Genomic DNA, 17265 nt, shown 5'->3' with positions numbered 1-17265 from the left:
TGGGAATTATGTGTGTGAGGATGCAAATAAAACCAGCCCTGTGAGCATGGCTACAGTAAGAGCACCAACCTTGAACTGCAATTGTTTCACGGGGGCCAAATGGTGTGGCTAACATTACTATATGACAGACAACGTATGCTTCCCAAATTGCACCTTTTCCCCTATGTAGCGCATTACTTTTGACCAAGACCCATTGGGAATAAGGTTGACCTTAAATGGGGGAATCAATACAACAGGAGAGAGGAGGCCTTTCTCTCTCCCTCTTTCTCTCAACACTTGCTGTCTCAAACTGTCACTGGCAAACACACACACACACAAACCATAGAGTGATATTAATAGTGCTCCTTTAGGGGGATCTTCCCCTGCCATCGTCTATGCTGGGCATGTTCCCTGCGTGTGTGTGTGTGTGTGTGTGTGTGTTTGGTCTAAACCAGTCTGACAGACCAGGCGATTCTGCCAAGGACTCTCTCTGTGTATAGCTGAGAACTCTCTCCATTTTCTCTGTGTGTACTGCTGCACAATGATGGGTCAGGAAGCCTGCCTTTGGGAGTTTAGTTCACACTGAGTTTAGTTCACACTGAGACAGAAAGGAGAGCGAGGGAGGGAGGGAGGGAGGGAGGGAGGGAGGGAGGGAGGGAGGGAGATCACTGTACACAGAGCATAGGTTTGTTCTTTCAGGTCTTTCCCAGTAGGATTCTAAATCGACTTAATTTCCTTCTTTGAGACGCTATGAATATGGGATTAAACTGTGTCCTGCAGTAGTGCTCCCCCCACCCCCTATTAATCTGGCTTCATCTCTGAGTGTCTGTTTACTCATTGTTGCGTGATGTTCTCTGAGGAGCGCTTTGGAAAGTGGCCCGTGGTGGCAGGAGATGAGCCAGCCTGTGCAGCACAGCACAGTAAAGCCCATCGCAAGTATACACACACACACCAGCTCTGTGCTGCAGCTCAATTTGGCAGAATGCAGAGATATTGCTGATTCGATCACAACTGAGACGGTTTGAGGGGCAGTTTGTCATACCTCCAAACTTTACCGCAATTCCTTATTAAATAAAGCGTAATTTCCATTGGCACTTTGAAGTCAACCCGGGTTGGGCTGGCATTGGTGGGCTAGCTCGAATTGCATTTCCCTTACAAAAGAAGATTTCAGTTTTGAAACTGCAGTCAAAGTGTAGTAACTGCATTCAACTGTGGTATTTGGACGCAGTAATTGCAGAATACCTGCAGTGTACTGCAGTTATACAGCTGTCGTAGCGTTTGCTGTCATTAAATGTGAAGACTGTTATATAATCAAATAAATTCTCTATGAGTAATTATTCCATGATTAAACGAATCACGGAATAGTAATTAACTAGGAAGTCGAGGCACCACGGGAAAATGTTGTTTATAGAGTTACAATTTCCTGAAAATAATTCTTCAGATATTTTATTACCTTATTGATTACAGTTTTCTATTCATGTATTATTACCTCATCAGTCTCATTCCTGAATGTTGCAAACCCTTGGATATCTGCATGATTCCTGACATTAATCATGAATTAGCGATATACAAATTGGCTTAACTATTTATTTACTAACTAACTAATCAATCACATAATTACATGAACACACACACAGTAGGTCATACATTGGTTACTAACATGACACAAAGAAAAGTCCCTAGTGGACGAAACCAATATGATAGCTTGGTAGACAAAGGAAAGGGGTGGGGACAGCTCAGGAGGAGGAAATTCTGAGTCGATAACTACATTCATGGAAATGCTAATACTTTGAACATGAACAACCTCTGATTCGAAAATACATTTCAATTTACATATTTACGAGTGTATGCCTTTGTTGTCCCTTTCTGCGATCACCGGTCAGTCTGCTGAACAAATATTCGATAGAAAGTCTCTGATTTGTCCACCAGAGATCAAAGTATTTCGTAGTTGTAGCTTGTTATAATGGATATGTCAGAGTACCATTCGGTCGTTCGACTGGTTGCGTTTACCAGACTAAAGTACTTAAACAGCTGCAGCCTGAATAATTGTTCTTTAGTTTGTAGATTTCTTAGCCATTTCAACGTGGGAATGATCTCCACGTTCTCTGGTCTTGTCCTTTGATAGAGTTGCCAACCATTTCAACATGTAGCGACAGCTTCCATGTTTTCTGGTCTAATGTAAATTTTGTCGGAAGTGGGTTTTATACTTTTAGTATAAAAGGGGGCATTCCATGACACCGTGTAATATCTGTGCTCACGGGGGCGTGGCAACTGACTGATCATAAGTCACTATGAAAAACAATTAACATTTGGATCACATTGTTATCTTTCCAAAAGTATTCTTATGATTAATAATTTATTTTATACAACATTCAGATGCAAACCTCATAATTGAGAAGTGTATACAAACAAAGAAACAGTATTGTGTGTCTCCTGTCCTTCATGAGGTCACCAAATGAAACAAACTCAAGACTTTTCCTTAAGTGTCCACGGACCACTAAAACTTCTTGGAATACAGCGTGGGAGAGAGAGGACGCTGTAGAGCTGACCCACCGTAACCTGATCCTTCAGATCTTCACTGGAGAGTTATGACCCTGCACTCTGACTGCAGTTACACTGAAAAATTACTGCAGTAAAAGAAACGGTGTAATTTTGGACGTAGTATTTGCAGTGTACTGCAGTTATACTGCACTCTGACTGCAAACTTTTTTCATAAGGGTGCCCCCAGAATTTATGAAGTTTGTCATGTTATGAAAGTGCATGAACACACACGACCCTTCCCCAAATATATTTCAGTTTTGAAACTGTAGTAAAAGTGTAGTAACTGCGGTCGACTGTGGTATTTTGGATGCAGTAGTTACAGAATAACTGCAGTGTACTGCAGTTGAACTGCAGTTATTCTGCAATCTAACTGCAGTTACACTGCAGTAAAAACGGTGTTATTTTGGTATACTCCAGTTAGAGTGCAGTATAACTGCAGTTCAACTGCAGTAATTCTGTAATTACTGCGTCTAAAATGCCAAGCTCATGTGGCACAATGTATCTGATGCCGCGTGACCACTTGCAGCCCACGCATGTCAGTTGGAGCGCGGGAGCTTCCAGTTCAATGCACTCACTATACTTTACGGCTACGGTTAACTTGAATAAAGAAGAACTCATGTTAAAAAGAACAATTTTCTTTAGTATTTCTTGAACAAGAAGATGCAAAAGCTCATGCAATAGATACAGATATGTGCGTGCTTTATATTCACACCCTTGACCTTTTCCACATTTTGTTGTATAACAAATTGCATTTAAATGTATTTACTTGATATTTTTTGGTCACTGGCCTACACACAATACCCCATAATGTCAAAGTGGAATTATGTTGAAAATGTTTTTTACAAATGAATTAACAATGAAAAGCTGAAATGTCTTGATTCAATAATTATTCAACCCCTGTTATGGCACCCCTAAACAGTTTTTGCATGGACATTTCAAACACAGATACAACCACAAAGACTAGGGATGATTTCCAATGCCTCGCAAAGAAGGGCACCTATTGGTAGATTGCAGACACTGAATATCCCGTTGAGCATGGTGAAGTTATTAATTACACTTTGGATGGCGTATCAATACACCCAGTCATTACAAATATACAGGTGCCCTTCCAAACTCAGTTGCCGGAGAGGAAGGAAACCACTCAGGGATTTCACCATGAGGCCAATGGTGACTTTAAAACAGTTAAAGAGTTTAATGGCTGTGATAGGAGAAAACTGTCGATGGATCAACAACATTGTAGTTACTCAACAATAATAGCCTAAATGACGGAGTGAAAAGAAGGGAGACTTTATAGAATAAAAATATATTATGTTTTAGTCAAACATTATATCTGTTTGGGCAGTCTTGCAGTCAATTTGCAGTCCACAAAATATTTGTAATTATGATCCGGCCCCCCAACCATCCGCTCCAGAAAAAAACGGCCTAAGGCTGAATCTAGTTGATGATCCCTGTCCTACATGCTGACCAGACTAACTCTGAACTAACTACATTAATTTGAGGAAAGGTCGAAAAGTATTAAACATGAATAGCTTCCTGTTGCTAGCTCGTTTGTCCTGGGATATAAACATTGGGTTGTTATATTACCTGAAATGCACAAGGTCCTCTACTTCAACAATTAATCCACAGATTTGATTTATTTATTTATGTTTCTAGTAATCTCTCCTCCTTCAGGCTTCTTCTTCTTCTTCTTCTTTGGACTTACGTGGGTAAGTGCCTTGCAAAAGTATTCATCTCCCTTCGCATTTTTCATATTTTGTTGCATTACAACCTGTAATTTAAATGAATTTTAATTTGGATTTCATGTAATGGACATATTCAAAATACTCCAAAATGGTGAAGTGAAATGAATAAAATAACTTGTTTAAAAAATTTATAAAAAATTTAAACGGAAAAGTGGTGCGTGCATATGTATTCACCCCCTTTCCTATGAAGCCCCTAAATAAGATCTGGTGCAACCAATTACCTTCAGAAGTCACAAAATTAGTTAAATAAAGTCCACCTGTGGGCAATCTAAGTGTCACATGATCTGTCACATGATCTCAGTATATATACACCTGTTCTGAAAGGCCCCAGAGTCTGCAACATCACTAAGCAAGGGGTACCACCAAGCAAGTTGTAACGCTCTAGGTGTCGGGGGGTGTGAAATCAGACGCAGGAACAGCAGAGCTTCAATACGGTGATTTTAATTCCCAACCGGCAAACCAAAATGTCCAACACGGACTTACTGGGTGTCATAAACACCTGTCTACAAACACGGAGACAACACCAGTACATAATACACGAACCACTCCCGAAATCCAAAGTAACAGACGAACAATCCCGCACAAAGAAGCAGACAGGCTGGCTGACTAATAAAGCCACACTAATTACCAATTCCCTCAAACCAGGTGATACAAATAAACACATAAGGAGGGGGAGGAAAAAGAGTCAGTGGCAGCTAGTAGGCCGGTGACGACGACCGCCGAGCGCCACCCGAACGGGAAGGAGAGCCTGCCTCGGTTGAAGTCGTGACAGTACCCCCCCTCTGACGCGCGGCTCCCGCAGCGCGCCGACACCGGCCTCGAGGTCGACCCGGAGGACGAGGCGCAGGGCGATCCGGATGGAGGCGATGGAAATCCTTTACCATAGATGGATCCAACATGTCCTCCACCGGTACCCAGCACCTCTCCTCCGGACCGTACCCCTCCCAGTCCACGAGGTACTGCAGGCCCCTCACCCGGCGTCTCGAGTCCAGAATGGCCCGTATCGTGTACGCCGGGGACCCCTCGATGTCCAGAGGGGGAGGAGGGACCTCCGGTACCTCACCGTCCTGCAGGGGACCAGCTACCACCGGCCTGAGGAGAGACACATGAAACGAGGGGTTAATACGATAATAGGAAGGGAGTTTTAATCGATAACACACCTCGTTTATTCTCCTCAGGACTTTGAAGGGCCCTACACACTGCGGCCTCAGCTTCCGGCAGGGCAAGCGGAGGGGTAGGTTTCGGGTCGAGAGCCAGACCCTTTCGCCCGGTACAAACACGGGGGCCTCACTGCGGTGGCGGTCAGCGCTCCTCTTCTGCCTTCCAGTAGCTTGTTGAAGGGACTCCCGGACGGCCCTCCAGGTCTCCTTGGAGCGCTGTACCCACTCCTCCACCGCAGGAGCCTCGGTCTGGCTCGGATGCCATGGTGCCAGGACCGGCTGGTACCCCAACACACACTGAAAGGGGGACACATTAGTAGAGGAGTGGCGTAGTGAGTTCTGGGCCATCTCAGCCCAGGGAATGTATCTCGCCCACTCCCCTGGCCGGTCCTGGCAATACGACCGCAGAAACCTACCCACCTCCTGGTTCACTCTCTCCACCTGCCCATTACTCTCGGGGTGATACCCGGAAGTCAGGCTGACCGTGACCCCCAGACGCTTGAACGCCCTCCACACTCGGGACGTGAACTGGGGGCCCCGATCAGAAACGATATCCTCCGGCACCCCGTAGTGCCGGAAGACGTGAGTGAATAAGGCCTCCGCAGTCTGTAGGGCAGTAGGGATACCGGGCAATGGGAGGAGACGGCAGGACTTAGAAAACCGATCCACAATTACCAGAACCGTAGTGTTTCCCTGAGAGGGGGGAAGATCGGTCAGGAAGTCTACAGACAGATGAGACCATGGCCGTTGTGGAACGGGGAGGGGTTGCAACTTCCCTCGAGGAAGGTGCCTAGGAGCCTTACTCTGAGCGCATACCGAACAGGAGGAGACATAAACCCTAACGTCTCGAGCTAAGGTAGGCCACCAATACCTCCCCCGAAGGCTCCCCACTGTCCTCGTCACCCCAGGGTGACCCGAGGAGGGTAGCACATGAGCCCACCGAATCAGTCGGTCCCGAACACCAAGCGGTACATACTTACGGCCCGCCGGACACTGAGGAGGCGCGGGTTCCGTCCGTAGCGCCCGCTCGATGTCCGAGTCCACCTCCCATACCACTGGCGCGATCAGCCTCGAGGCGGAAAATGATGGGAGTGGGTTCAGTGGTCCTATCCTCCGTGTCGTAAAGGCGGGACAGTGCGTCTGCCTTTACGTTTTTGGAACCGGGTCTATAGGACAACGTGAACCGAAACCGGGTAAAAAACATGGCCCACCTTGCCTGACGTGGGTTCAGTCTCCGAGCTGCCCGAATATACTCCAGATTCTGGTGGTCGGTCCAGATGAGAAAAGGGTGCTTAGCCCCCTCAAGCCAGTGTCTCCACACCTTCAGAGCCCTGACCACCGCTAACAACTCCCGATCCCCCACATCATAGTTACGCTCCGCTGCACTGAGCTTACTAGAGAAGAAAGCACAGGGGCGGAGTTTTGGTGGCGTACCCGAGCGCTGTGATAGCACGGCACCCACCCCAGCCTCGGACGCGTCCACCTCCACTATGAATGCTAAAGAGGGATCCGGATGCGCCAACACGGGAGCATCCGTGAACAGAGCCTTCAACCTGTTGAAAGCTCCGTCCGCCGGCGCTGACCACCGCAACCTCACCGGACCCCCCCTCAGCAGTGAGGTAATGGGAGCCGCTACCTGGCCAAAACCCCGGATAAATCTCCGGTAGTAGTTGGCAAAACCCAAAAACCGCTGCACCTCTTTTACCGTGGTCGGAGTCGGCCAATTACGCACGGCCTTTATGCGGTCAATCTCCACCACCACCCCCGAGGTGGAAATGCGATAACCCAGGAAGGAGACGGCTTGTTTGGAAAACACACACTTCTCAGCCTTGACGTATAAGTCATGCTCCAGCAGTCTGCCAAGCACTTTGCGTACCAGAGATACATGCGCGGCGTGAGTAGTTGAGTAGATCAGAATGTCATCGATATACACAACTACCCCCTGCCCGTGCAGGTCCCTGAGAATGTCGTCTACAAAGGATTGGAACACGGCTGGAGCATTCTTTAACCCATACGGCATGACGCAGTACTCATAGTGGCCCGATGTGGTACTAAATGCGGTTTTCCACTCGTCTCCTTTCCGAATACGCACCAGACTGTACGCGCTCCTGAGGTCCAGTTTTGTAAAGAACTGCGCTCCGTGAAATGATTCCACCGCCGAAGCGATGAGAGGTAGTGGGTAACTAAACCCCACCGTGATGGCATTTAGACCTCTATAATCAATACACGGACGCAAACCTCCCTCCTTTTTCTTCACAAAAAAGAAACTCGAGGAGACGGGTGAGATGGAGGGCCGAATGTACCCCTGTCCCAGAGATTCCGTGACATATGTCTCCATAGCCAACGTCTCCTCTTGGGACAAAGGGTACACGTGACTCTTAGGAAGCGCAGCGTTAACCTGGAGATCTATCGCGCAATCCCTACCCGGTCGATGTGGTGGTAATTTCGTCGCTTTCTTTTTTCAGAAAGCGATTGCCAAATCGGCATAATCGGGGGGAATGCGCACCGTGGAACCCTGGTCTGGACTCTCCACCGACGTGGCACCAATGGAAACTCCCAGACACCTTCCAGAACACTCCTCTGACCACCCCTGGAGAACCCCCTGTCTCCACGAAATATTGGGATTGTGCCGGGCCAACCAGGGAATACCCAGCACCACTAGAAACGCAGGCGAATCAATAATGTATAGACTGATACGTTCCCTATGATTCCCCTGCGTCACCATGTCCAGGGGAACTGTGGCCTCCCTGACCACCCCTGACCCTAATGGCCGGCTATCTAGGGAGTGAACGGGAAAGGGAGAATCTATCGGCACAAGCGGAACGCCCAACTTAAGGGCGAGTCCGCGATCCATAAAGTTCCCAGCTGCACCTGAATCGACTAGTGCCCTATGCTGGGAAGAGGGGAAAAAATAAAGGAAAAAAATTGAGACAAACATGTGACCAACAGGGGGTTCTGAGTGAGTTTGGTGCTGACTCACCTGGGGTGATCGAGAAGCGTTCCGCCTGACATCTCGACTCCCAGACAGACCCCCCCAGCACCGATCGACCGTGTGTCCTCTCCGACCACAGCTGGTACAGGGGGGGCCTCCTCCTCCGGTACCCCTAGGCGCGGCCCCTCCCAACTCCATCGGGATGGGAGCCGGGACGCTGGGTGGTGGAACGCACAGGACCCTCTCCGAACGCCCGCGGGCAGCCAGCAGATTATCCAGTCGGATGGACATGTCAATAAGCTCATCAAGAGAAAGCGCGATGTCCCGACACGCTAGCTCCCTGCGGACGTCCTCCCGGAGACTACACCGGTAGTGGTCAATAAGGGCCCTGTCGTTCCACCCTGATCCCGCGGCCAAGGTCCGGAACTCCAGCGCGAAATCCTGTGCGCTCCTCTTCTCCTGCCTGAGATGAAATAGTCTCTCACCCGCCGCTCGGCCATCTGTGGGGTGGTCAAACACGGCACGAAAACGACGGGTAAACTCCGGGTAGTGCTCCTTCGCGGAGTCCGGGCCATTCCAGACTGCGTTGGCCCACTCCAGAGCACGACCCGTTAGGCAGGAGACGAGGACACTCACCCTCTCCGCTCCCGAGGGAGTGGGGCGAACAGTGGCCAGGTATAGCTCCAGTTGGAGTAAAAACCCCTGACAACCTGCCGCTGTTCCATCATAATCCCTCGGGAGCGTAAGACGGAGCGCGCTGGAGCCGGGGGATGGAGAGTCCTGGGGGGGGGGAGCCGAAGGTGGAGAGAGGAGCCCACTCCTCTCCCATCGCTCCATTCTCTCCATCATTTGGTCCATGGCTGATCCGATCCGATGGAGGACGGTGGTGTGGTGGAGAACCCGTTCCTCCATCGATGGGAGAGGGTTAGCTGCTGCTCCTGCTGACTCCATTTGTAAGGTGCGGGATTCTGTAACGCTCTAGGTGTCGGGGGGTGTGAAATCAGACGCAGGAACAGCAGAGCTTCAATACGGTGATTTTAATTCCCAACCGGCAAACCAAAATGTCCAACACGGACTTACTGGGTGTCATAAACACCTGTCTACAAACACGGAGACAACACCAGTACATAATACACGAACCACTCCCGAAATCCAAAGTAACAGACGAACAATCCCGCACAAAGAAGCAGACAGGCTGGCTGACTAATAAAGCCACACTAATTACCAATTCCCTCAAACCAGGTGATACAAATAAACACATAAGGAGGGGGAGGAAAAAGAGTCAGTGGCAGCTAGTAGGCCGGTGACGACGACCGCCGAGCGCCACCCGAACGGGAAGGAGAGCCTGCCTCGGTTGAAGTCGTGACACAAGTGGCACCATGAAGACCAAGGAGCTCTCCAAACAGGTCATGGACAAAGTTGTGGAGAAGTACAGATCAAGGTTGGGTTATAAATAAATATCAGAAACCCACGGAGTACCATTAAACCCATTATTAAGAAATATAAAGAATATGCCACCACAACAAGCCTGCCAACAGAGGGCCGCCCACCAAAACTCACAGACCAGGCACGGAGGGCATTAATCAGAGAGGCAACAAAGAGACCAAAGATAACCCTGAAGGAGCTGCAAAGCTCCACAGAGGAAATTGGAGTATCTGTACAAAGGACCACTTTAAGCCACGGAGCTGGGCTTTACGGAAGAGTGGCGAGTAAAAAACATTGCTTAAAGAAAAAAATAAGCAAACACATTTGGTGTTCGCCTAAAGGCATGTGGGAGACTCCCCAAACATATGGAAGAAGGTACTCTGGTCAGATGAGACTAAAATGTATCTTTTTGGCCATCAAGGAAAACGCTATGTCTGGCGCAAACCCAACACCTCTCATCACCCCGAGAATACCATCCAGTGAAGCATGGTGGTGGCAGCATCATGCTGTGGGGATGATTTTTTCGGCAGGGACTGGGAAACTGGTCAGAATTGAAGGAATGATGGATGGCGCTAAATACAGGAAAATTCTTGAGGGAAACCTATTTCAGTCTTCCAGAGATTTGAGACTGGGACGGAGGTTCACCTTCCAGCAGGACAATGGCCCTAAGCATACTGCTAAAGCAACACTCGAGTGGTTTAAGGGGAAACATTTAAATGTCTTGGAATGTCTAGTCAAAACCCAGACCTCAATCCAATTGAGAATCTGTGGTACAACTCAAATATTGCTGTACACCATGTAACGACAGTCTAAGTCGTCCTCCTCCTCAGACGAGGAGAGGCGAGAAGGATCTGAGGACCAATGTGCAGCGTGGTAATTTTCCATGATTTAATAGACAAGACGAACACTGACACGAAATACACTTGAATAAACTATAAAACAACAAACGACGTTAAACAGACCTGAACATGAGAACTACATAAAACGAAGAACGCATGAACAGGTAAAGAACGAACGAAACGAGACGAGACGAGACGAGACAGTACCGTGTGGTGCAACTAACACAGACACAGCGACAATCACCCACAAACAAACAGTGAGAACAGCCTACCTTAATATGGTTCTCAATCAGAGGAAACGTCAAACACCTGCCTCTAATTGAGAACCATATCAGGCAACACATTAAACCCAACATAGAAACACATAACATAGAATGCCCACCCCAACTCACGCCCTGACCAACTAAACACATACAAAAACAAGGAAAACAGGTCAGGAACGTGATACACCAGCAGAACCCATCCAACTTGAAGGAGCTGGAGCAGTTTTGCCTTGAAGAATGGGCAAAAATCCTAGTGGCTACATGTGCCAAACTTATAGAGACATACCCCAAGAGACTTCCAGCTGTAATTGCTGCAAAAGGTGGCTCTACAAAGTATTTACTTTGGGGGGTGAATAGTTATGCACGCTCAAGTTTTCAGTTTTTTTGTCTTATTTCTTATTTGTTTCACAATAAAAAAATATTTTGCATCTTCGCACCTTTCGCAAGACACTGTATATGCTCCTAAAAAACATTCAGGAGATGGCACACGGGTATATTCTCCTAAAAACCAATGAGGAGCTTGGAGAGGCGGAACTTGCAGCGCGTCAAGCGTCACAAATAGATTCAAGATCTATTTCAGTGCCTGGCTACGCAGACTCTCTTTGACACGCGCGAGCAGAGTGGGTGCAATGATTGAGTAACCTGAATGTGTACATTTATTTTGAAATGCTTGCGCACGTGACACGAGTGGTGTGGTTGGCATGTTAGAGACTTACCCAGAAAGACTCGCAGCTATAATCACTGCCAAAGGTGATTCTAACATGTATTGACTCGGGGTTGAATCTAATCAAGATATCGTCGTGTTATATTTTTCCTAGATTTTGTACAATTGTTGGAATTTTTCTTCCACTTTCACATTACCAAGTATTACCAAGTATGTAGATCTTGGAGAGAAAAAAGACAATTAAATCCATTGTAATAACACTGTAACAAAACAAAATGTGGAAGAAGTCAAGGGGTGTGAATACTTTCTGAAGGCAATGTATATAAATATCAGATAAGTGTTACTCAACATTGGTTACCCTTGTGTCCCTCTGTCACCAGGTATTCCATAGAGATGACCACCGACCTGGGGAAATATTTCTACATTGACATCACTTCCGGGGCGTTGATGACGGTGCTATCGCTGGACAGAGAAGAGTTATCCTGGCATAACATCACCGTCCTGGCAATGGAGATGAGTATGTCACACAAACACACACACACACACACACACACACACACACACACACACACACACACACACACACACACACACACACACACACACACACACACACACACACACACAAATGACACCCTATTGTCTACATAGTACAAAAGAAGTGCACTATATAGGGAACATGGTGCCATTTGGGACAACGCCACATACAGTATGCTACATACACACATATCTGGTTTATTTTGAATGAGGCCACATTATTATATTATATTGTATTGTGTGATAATATAAAACAGACTTGTACACAGCGGGAGTTTTCAGGACCCAGGAGAGTCACCTTCAGTCTCCTTGTTTTGTTTTTGTTTGTTTGGAATGCACACTAACGAGGGGAGCTTTGTTTTAATTAATGGCTTCATTGAATAGAACACACCTTAATTGGGTCAAATTGGCACATATGACTCAATTGGTTATCAGAAGGAGAGGGGGGTGGAGAGGGACAGGGACAAAAGAAGACAGCAGAGGAATAGAGATTATCCAGTGTGGTGGGATGGCTGTGTTGTAACTGTAGGCCCCAGGGAGAGATGGAGGGGGAGAGAGAGAGAGTTGTTACTTGGAGTCTACACACACATGCAGCGCAGAGAGCCATTCACCCTCAACTGGAGAGTGCCAAAGTCAAGCTATTGATTGATCAATTGTTTGATGAAAGCTGAGAAAGTAGTTACTGCCTGCTAGCATTTCCATTGCCAATTACACAGCTGATTAAGGTATGCAAATGGACATTTTGGATAATAACTGAATTGTAATCTTATTCTAAGCAACCATTCTGAGTATTTCATCCTAGTCTGTCTTTCGGCATCGGCTAGTGTGTGTGTGTGTCTTATACACTAACGTGTGTGTGTGCGTATGCGTGTGTGTTTTCTTCCAGGTAATCCCAGTATGATCGGGAGTGTGTCTGTAGCTGTGAAGATTCTGGACGTGAATGATAACCCTCCATCGCTGACACAGTACTTTGAAGCTTTCGTCTGTGAGAGTGCCAAGGCTGGACAGGTACAGAGGCATACACACACACACACATACACATACACACGGAAGATACACACGCAAGACCTGAACAGAGGCAGACCAATAACCAGTATTTGCAGACCTGTGATTTTATCGTATGGAGAATTATTCAAAATGATGGAATACTGTAAAGAAATATCTGCATAATATGAATGTATGTAATATCTGTCAGTTTCACTCACAACTTGTCTCAGGTCAGCGATCCTAACTGTATCTCTCTCCCATCTCCTGGCTGTTGTCTTGTTGTCTGGTGACCTAAGCTGATTCAGACAGTGACGGCAATAGACCCAGATGATCCTCTGGGAGGTCAGCACTTCTACTACAGCCTGGCACCAGAGGCTGCTAACAACCCCAACTTCACCCTCAGAGACAATCAAGGTAAATAAAGGCTTTATTATACAGCAGTAAAACCCCCCTAACTACCTGGACATGTATTTTTTGTAACACTACACCATTTTCTGTTGACATCATTTCCCTTTTGTGCTTAATTCTTTAGAGTCTAAGGTGTGGGTTCGATTTTGAATTTTAGGACCCCTTTAGGTATCAAAAAAAATAAAATAAAATATATGCAGGTATATTTGATAAAATATTGATTTAGACGTCTAAAGCCCATGGAAACGAAATGAATTGCAAATTCATAAATGGCAAAAAGGGACAGTCAAAAAAATGTATAATGAGAAAAAAGGTTTTGAAGTTGTCACGCCCTGACCTTAGAGTTCCTTATTATTTTCTATGTTTGGTTAGGTCAGGGTGTGACTCGGGTGGGAAAGTCTATGTTTTCTATTTCTTTGTTTTTGGCCGTGTGTGTTTCCCAATCAGAGGCAGCTGTCTATCGTTGTCTCTGATTGGGGATCATACATAAGTTGTCATTTTCCTTTTGGGTTTTGTGGGATCTTGTTTTCTGTTTCGTGTCTGTACCTGACAGAACTGTGCTCTTTCGTTTTCACTTTGGTTATTTTGTTTGAGTGTTTTTTGAAAATAAAATCATGAACACTTTCCACGCTGCGCTTTGGTCCACTCCTTTCGACGAGACCCGTAACAGAAGTGCCTGTCCTAAATCTAGGAGATATATAAAGGTGAAAAACATACTTCATATTCCTATACGTGTTTTTTTTACCGGTACTGATTACCTTCAGACGAGTCATGTGACACTTGTGGGGTCATAGAACAAAACGGAGAACACCATCGTGTTCGTGAGAATCTCCATTTTCCATAGAGGCGTGTTCGTGAGAATCTCCATTTTCCACATTAGTTTGCAGCCCAAATGGTTCAGACGCTACCAAACAGAGGTTGGCACATCGACAGTACCGTCTTCAGACGAGTCTGAAGGGGGTCGTAGAGGGTCGTGGAGCAAAACCATTAAGTTGTCATAAAAGTTTGCAGGTCAAACCTTTCGGATGCTACAGACGTTTACGTGAGAAAAAATATTTTTGGGATGACTCATGGTCTGACAAACACCGCTCTTGGTAATGATGTAACATACACTGAGTGTACATACATTAGGAACACCTTCCTAATACTAAGCTGCGCCCCACCTTTTCCCTCAGAACAGCCTCAATTCATCAGGGCATGGACTCTACAAGATGTGGAAAGAATTTCACGGGGGTTTCTGGCCCATATTGACTCCAATGCTTCCCAAATTGTGTCAATTTGGCTGGATGTCCTTTTTGGGTGGTGGACCATTCTTCATACGGGAAACTGTTGAGCATGAAAAACCCAGCAGCGTTGCAGTTCTTGACACACTCAAACCGGTGTGCCTGGCATCCATGTTTCAATTGTCTCAAGGTTTAATAATCCTTCTTTAACCTGTCTCCCCCCTTCATCTACACTGATTGATGTGGATTTAACAGGTGACATCAATAAGGGATCATAGCCTTCACCTGGAATCACCTGGTCAGTCTATGACATGGAAAGAGCATGTTCCTAATGTTTTGTCCACTCAGTGTATATACTGTATATAACCAGGCTCCTCTCTCTCTTCATCCCCGATGTAGACAACACAGCATGGATCCTGACGCGGCGTGGGGGCTGGTCTCAGCAGGACCAGTCAGTCTACTACCTTCCTATCTTTATCTCAGACAGAGAGCTGCCGGTCCAGACCAGCACCAGCACTCTGACTATCCGTGTGTGTAGCTGCGATGTGGAGGGCAACGTTATGTCCTGTAATGCTGAGGCCTACCACCTACCGGCTAGTCTGAGCAGAGGGGCACTCATCGCCATACTGGCATGTATCTTTGTGATGCTCGGTAGGTCATGATCTTGTTCTTTGAAGTGATTTTCTCCACTGCTGATCTGCTTTATACGTACTTAATAAGCTACTGTATATTTGTATTGTCTTTGTATACGATAACATCATATTCCACTCTATACAAACCCTCTTTTACCAAATCTATGCTTATATTGAATGTCTTAGTATAGTACACTAACTCACCAAACTCATTGAAGCAACCATTAACAATCTTCCATATTTGGGGTTCATGTTGTATCTGACCATGTCTCTTTTTTCTCCACTAGTGATGATCCTGCTCATGTTGTCCCTCCGGAGCCACCGTAAGAAGCCCTACCTGCACGATGAGGAAGACAACGTCCACGAGAACATCGTCCGCTACGATGACGAGGGGGGCGGAGAGGAGGACACCGAGGCCTTCGACATCGCTGCCATGTGGAACCCCCACGAGGCCCACCTAGTGGGGAAGCAACGTCAGGACATGCTGCCCGAAATCGAGAGCCTTTCACGCTACGTTCCCCTTGCATGTGTGGGCTGGCCAGGGAGTGTTTGTGTTGGTGGAGACAGCAACGTGCAGGGGTATGTGCTATCCAAGCTCCTGGAGGCGGATTTGGACACCTGCGCCCCACCTTACGACTCCCTACAGACCTACGCCTACGAGGGGGAGGGATCGGTGGCTGAGTCCCTGAGCTCGCTGCAGTCTGTGTGCTCCAATACTGATCACGAGTATGATTATCTCAATGACTGGGGGCCCAGGTTTAAGAAACTGGCAGAGATGTACGGGGTTCTGGAGACAAGCAACCCTCCCATGTGGTAGAGGGGCGGACGGAACGAAAGACTCACCCTTATATACACACATCTTATAGGAAAGAAGAGACTGAAACATAGAGACTGGAACGGAGACATGTAGAGAAACAGGAACAGAGAGAGAGAGAAATAGAGAGAATGCATTTGAAAGGTATGCTCCCCATAGAACTGCAGAATTTGCAATAGCACCACTGAGCATCGCCTATTCTCTATAGCCTTAGAGCTGGGTTGCCTCAACCCTGAGCTGGGTTGCTTCCTAGCTGTGTAGCTGCCATCACCACCCTTCCCCATCTCCAGGAGAGGCTTGAGAGTAACCTGGACTGACTGACAGACAGCTAGCGTCACAAGGTCCTCAAAGCAAAGGGCTTCAAAGCACATGTTAGTTAACTCTATTGGCCGACCCAGGCCCTAGCCACAGGCGCCAGCAGCTCTTTGGTCCAAAGGGTCCCATTCCCCTCAGATGAACACAAGAGAGGGGAACGAGGGGAAAACAAGGGACTCAACATACTTAGCCTTACCTTCCTGCACACATTTACGCAGGACTCAAACAAACTCCGAAATGCTGACGTCTTTTTTGTTGGTTTGTTTTGACAATATTTTGGTTAAGACTTTGCTTTTTGTATTCCAAGCCACTATGACACAATGAACAAAAAATGAAGCGGAAGACACATTTTTGATGACCTGTTTGTCATTATTGTTGCAACCATTTTGATTTGAAAACTGAATTTTTTTCCATTAAGGGTAACTTCAATATGTGGCCGTCTCTTATTAATTAATTTATTTTTTCATTTGCTGTATTTGTATTTCTTATAACTTATTTTTGGGAATCAAACAAACACTGGACTAGTGTTTGATGTTATCCCAAAGTTGTGGGATCGGCATAAAATATGTTCAAATATGTTCAAGAGATATGATGTAACATAAATGTTTCAATGGCGTCTAATTGCAATTCTGTGTTTCAAAGACAATGTTTCTCACGGCATTTCTCAGTGTCTTGTTTCAGACATAGTAAGGGAGATGGAAACTCTGTAATCCTATTTGGATTTTAAGATTATTTGTTAAATGTATCGATTCATATTTTGTTAGTTTGAACCCTTTGTTGTTTTGCTGCTGGTTAGGAGCATAA

At 46.5% G+C, this 17265-nt stretch overlaps 1 protein-coding gene across 1 annotated transcript in view; it reads left to right on the top strand.

The window, feature by feature from the left end:
* The window catches only part of LOC120050697 (cadherin-20-like), a 30598-nt gene extending 14449 nt beyond the window's left edge, over positions 1-16149 (top strand). Inside the window, exons 7-11 of the mRNA XM_038997270.1 lie at positions 11926-12062; positions 12969-13090; positions 13366-13483; positions 15100-15351; positions 15620-16149. Of these exons, the coding sequence (XP_038853198.1) occupies positions 11926-12062; positions 12969-13090; positions 13366-13483; positions 15100-15351; positions 15620-16149 (1159 nt within the window). The remainder of the gene's footprint in view (positions 1-11925; positions 12063-12968; positions 13091-13365; positions 13484-15099; positions 15352-15619) is intronic.
* The last annotated feature ends 1116 nt before the right edge of the window (positions 16150-17265 follow it).

The sequence above is a fragment of the Salvelinus namaycush genome, chromosome 7 (assembly GCF_016432855.1).
Source record: "Salvelinus namaycush isolate Seneca chromosome 7, SaNama_1.0, whole genome shotgun sequence".
Taxonomy (NCBI): Eukaryota; Metazoa; Chordata; class Actinopteri; order Salmoniformes; family Salmonidae; genus Salvelinus; species Salvelinus namaycush.
Note: the sequence above shows the minus strand (reverse complement) of the source record. Positions and strands in the feature narration are given on the sequence as shown.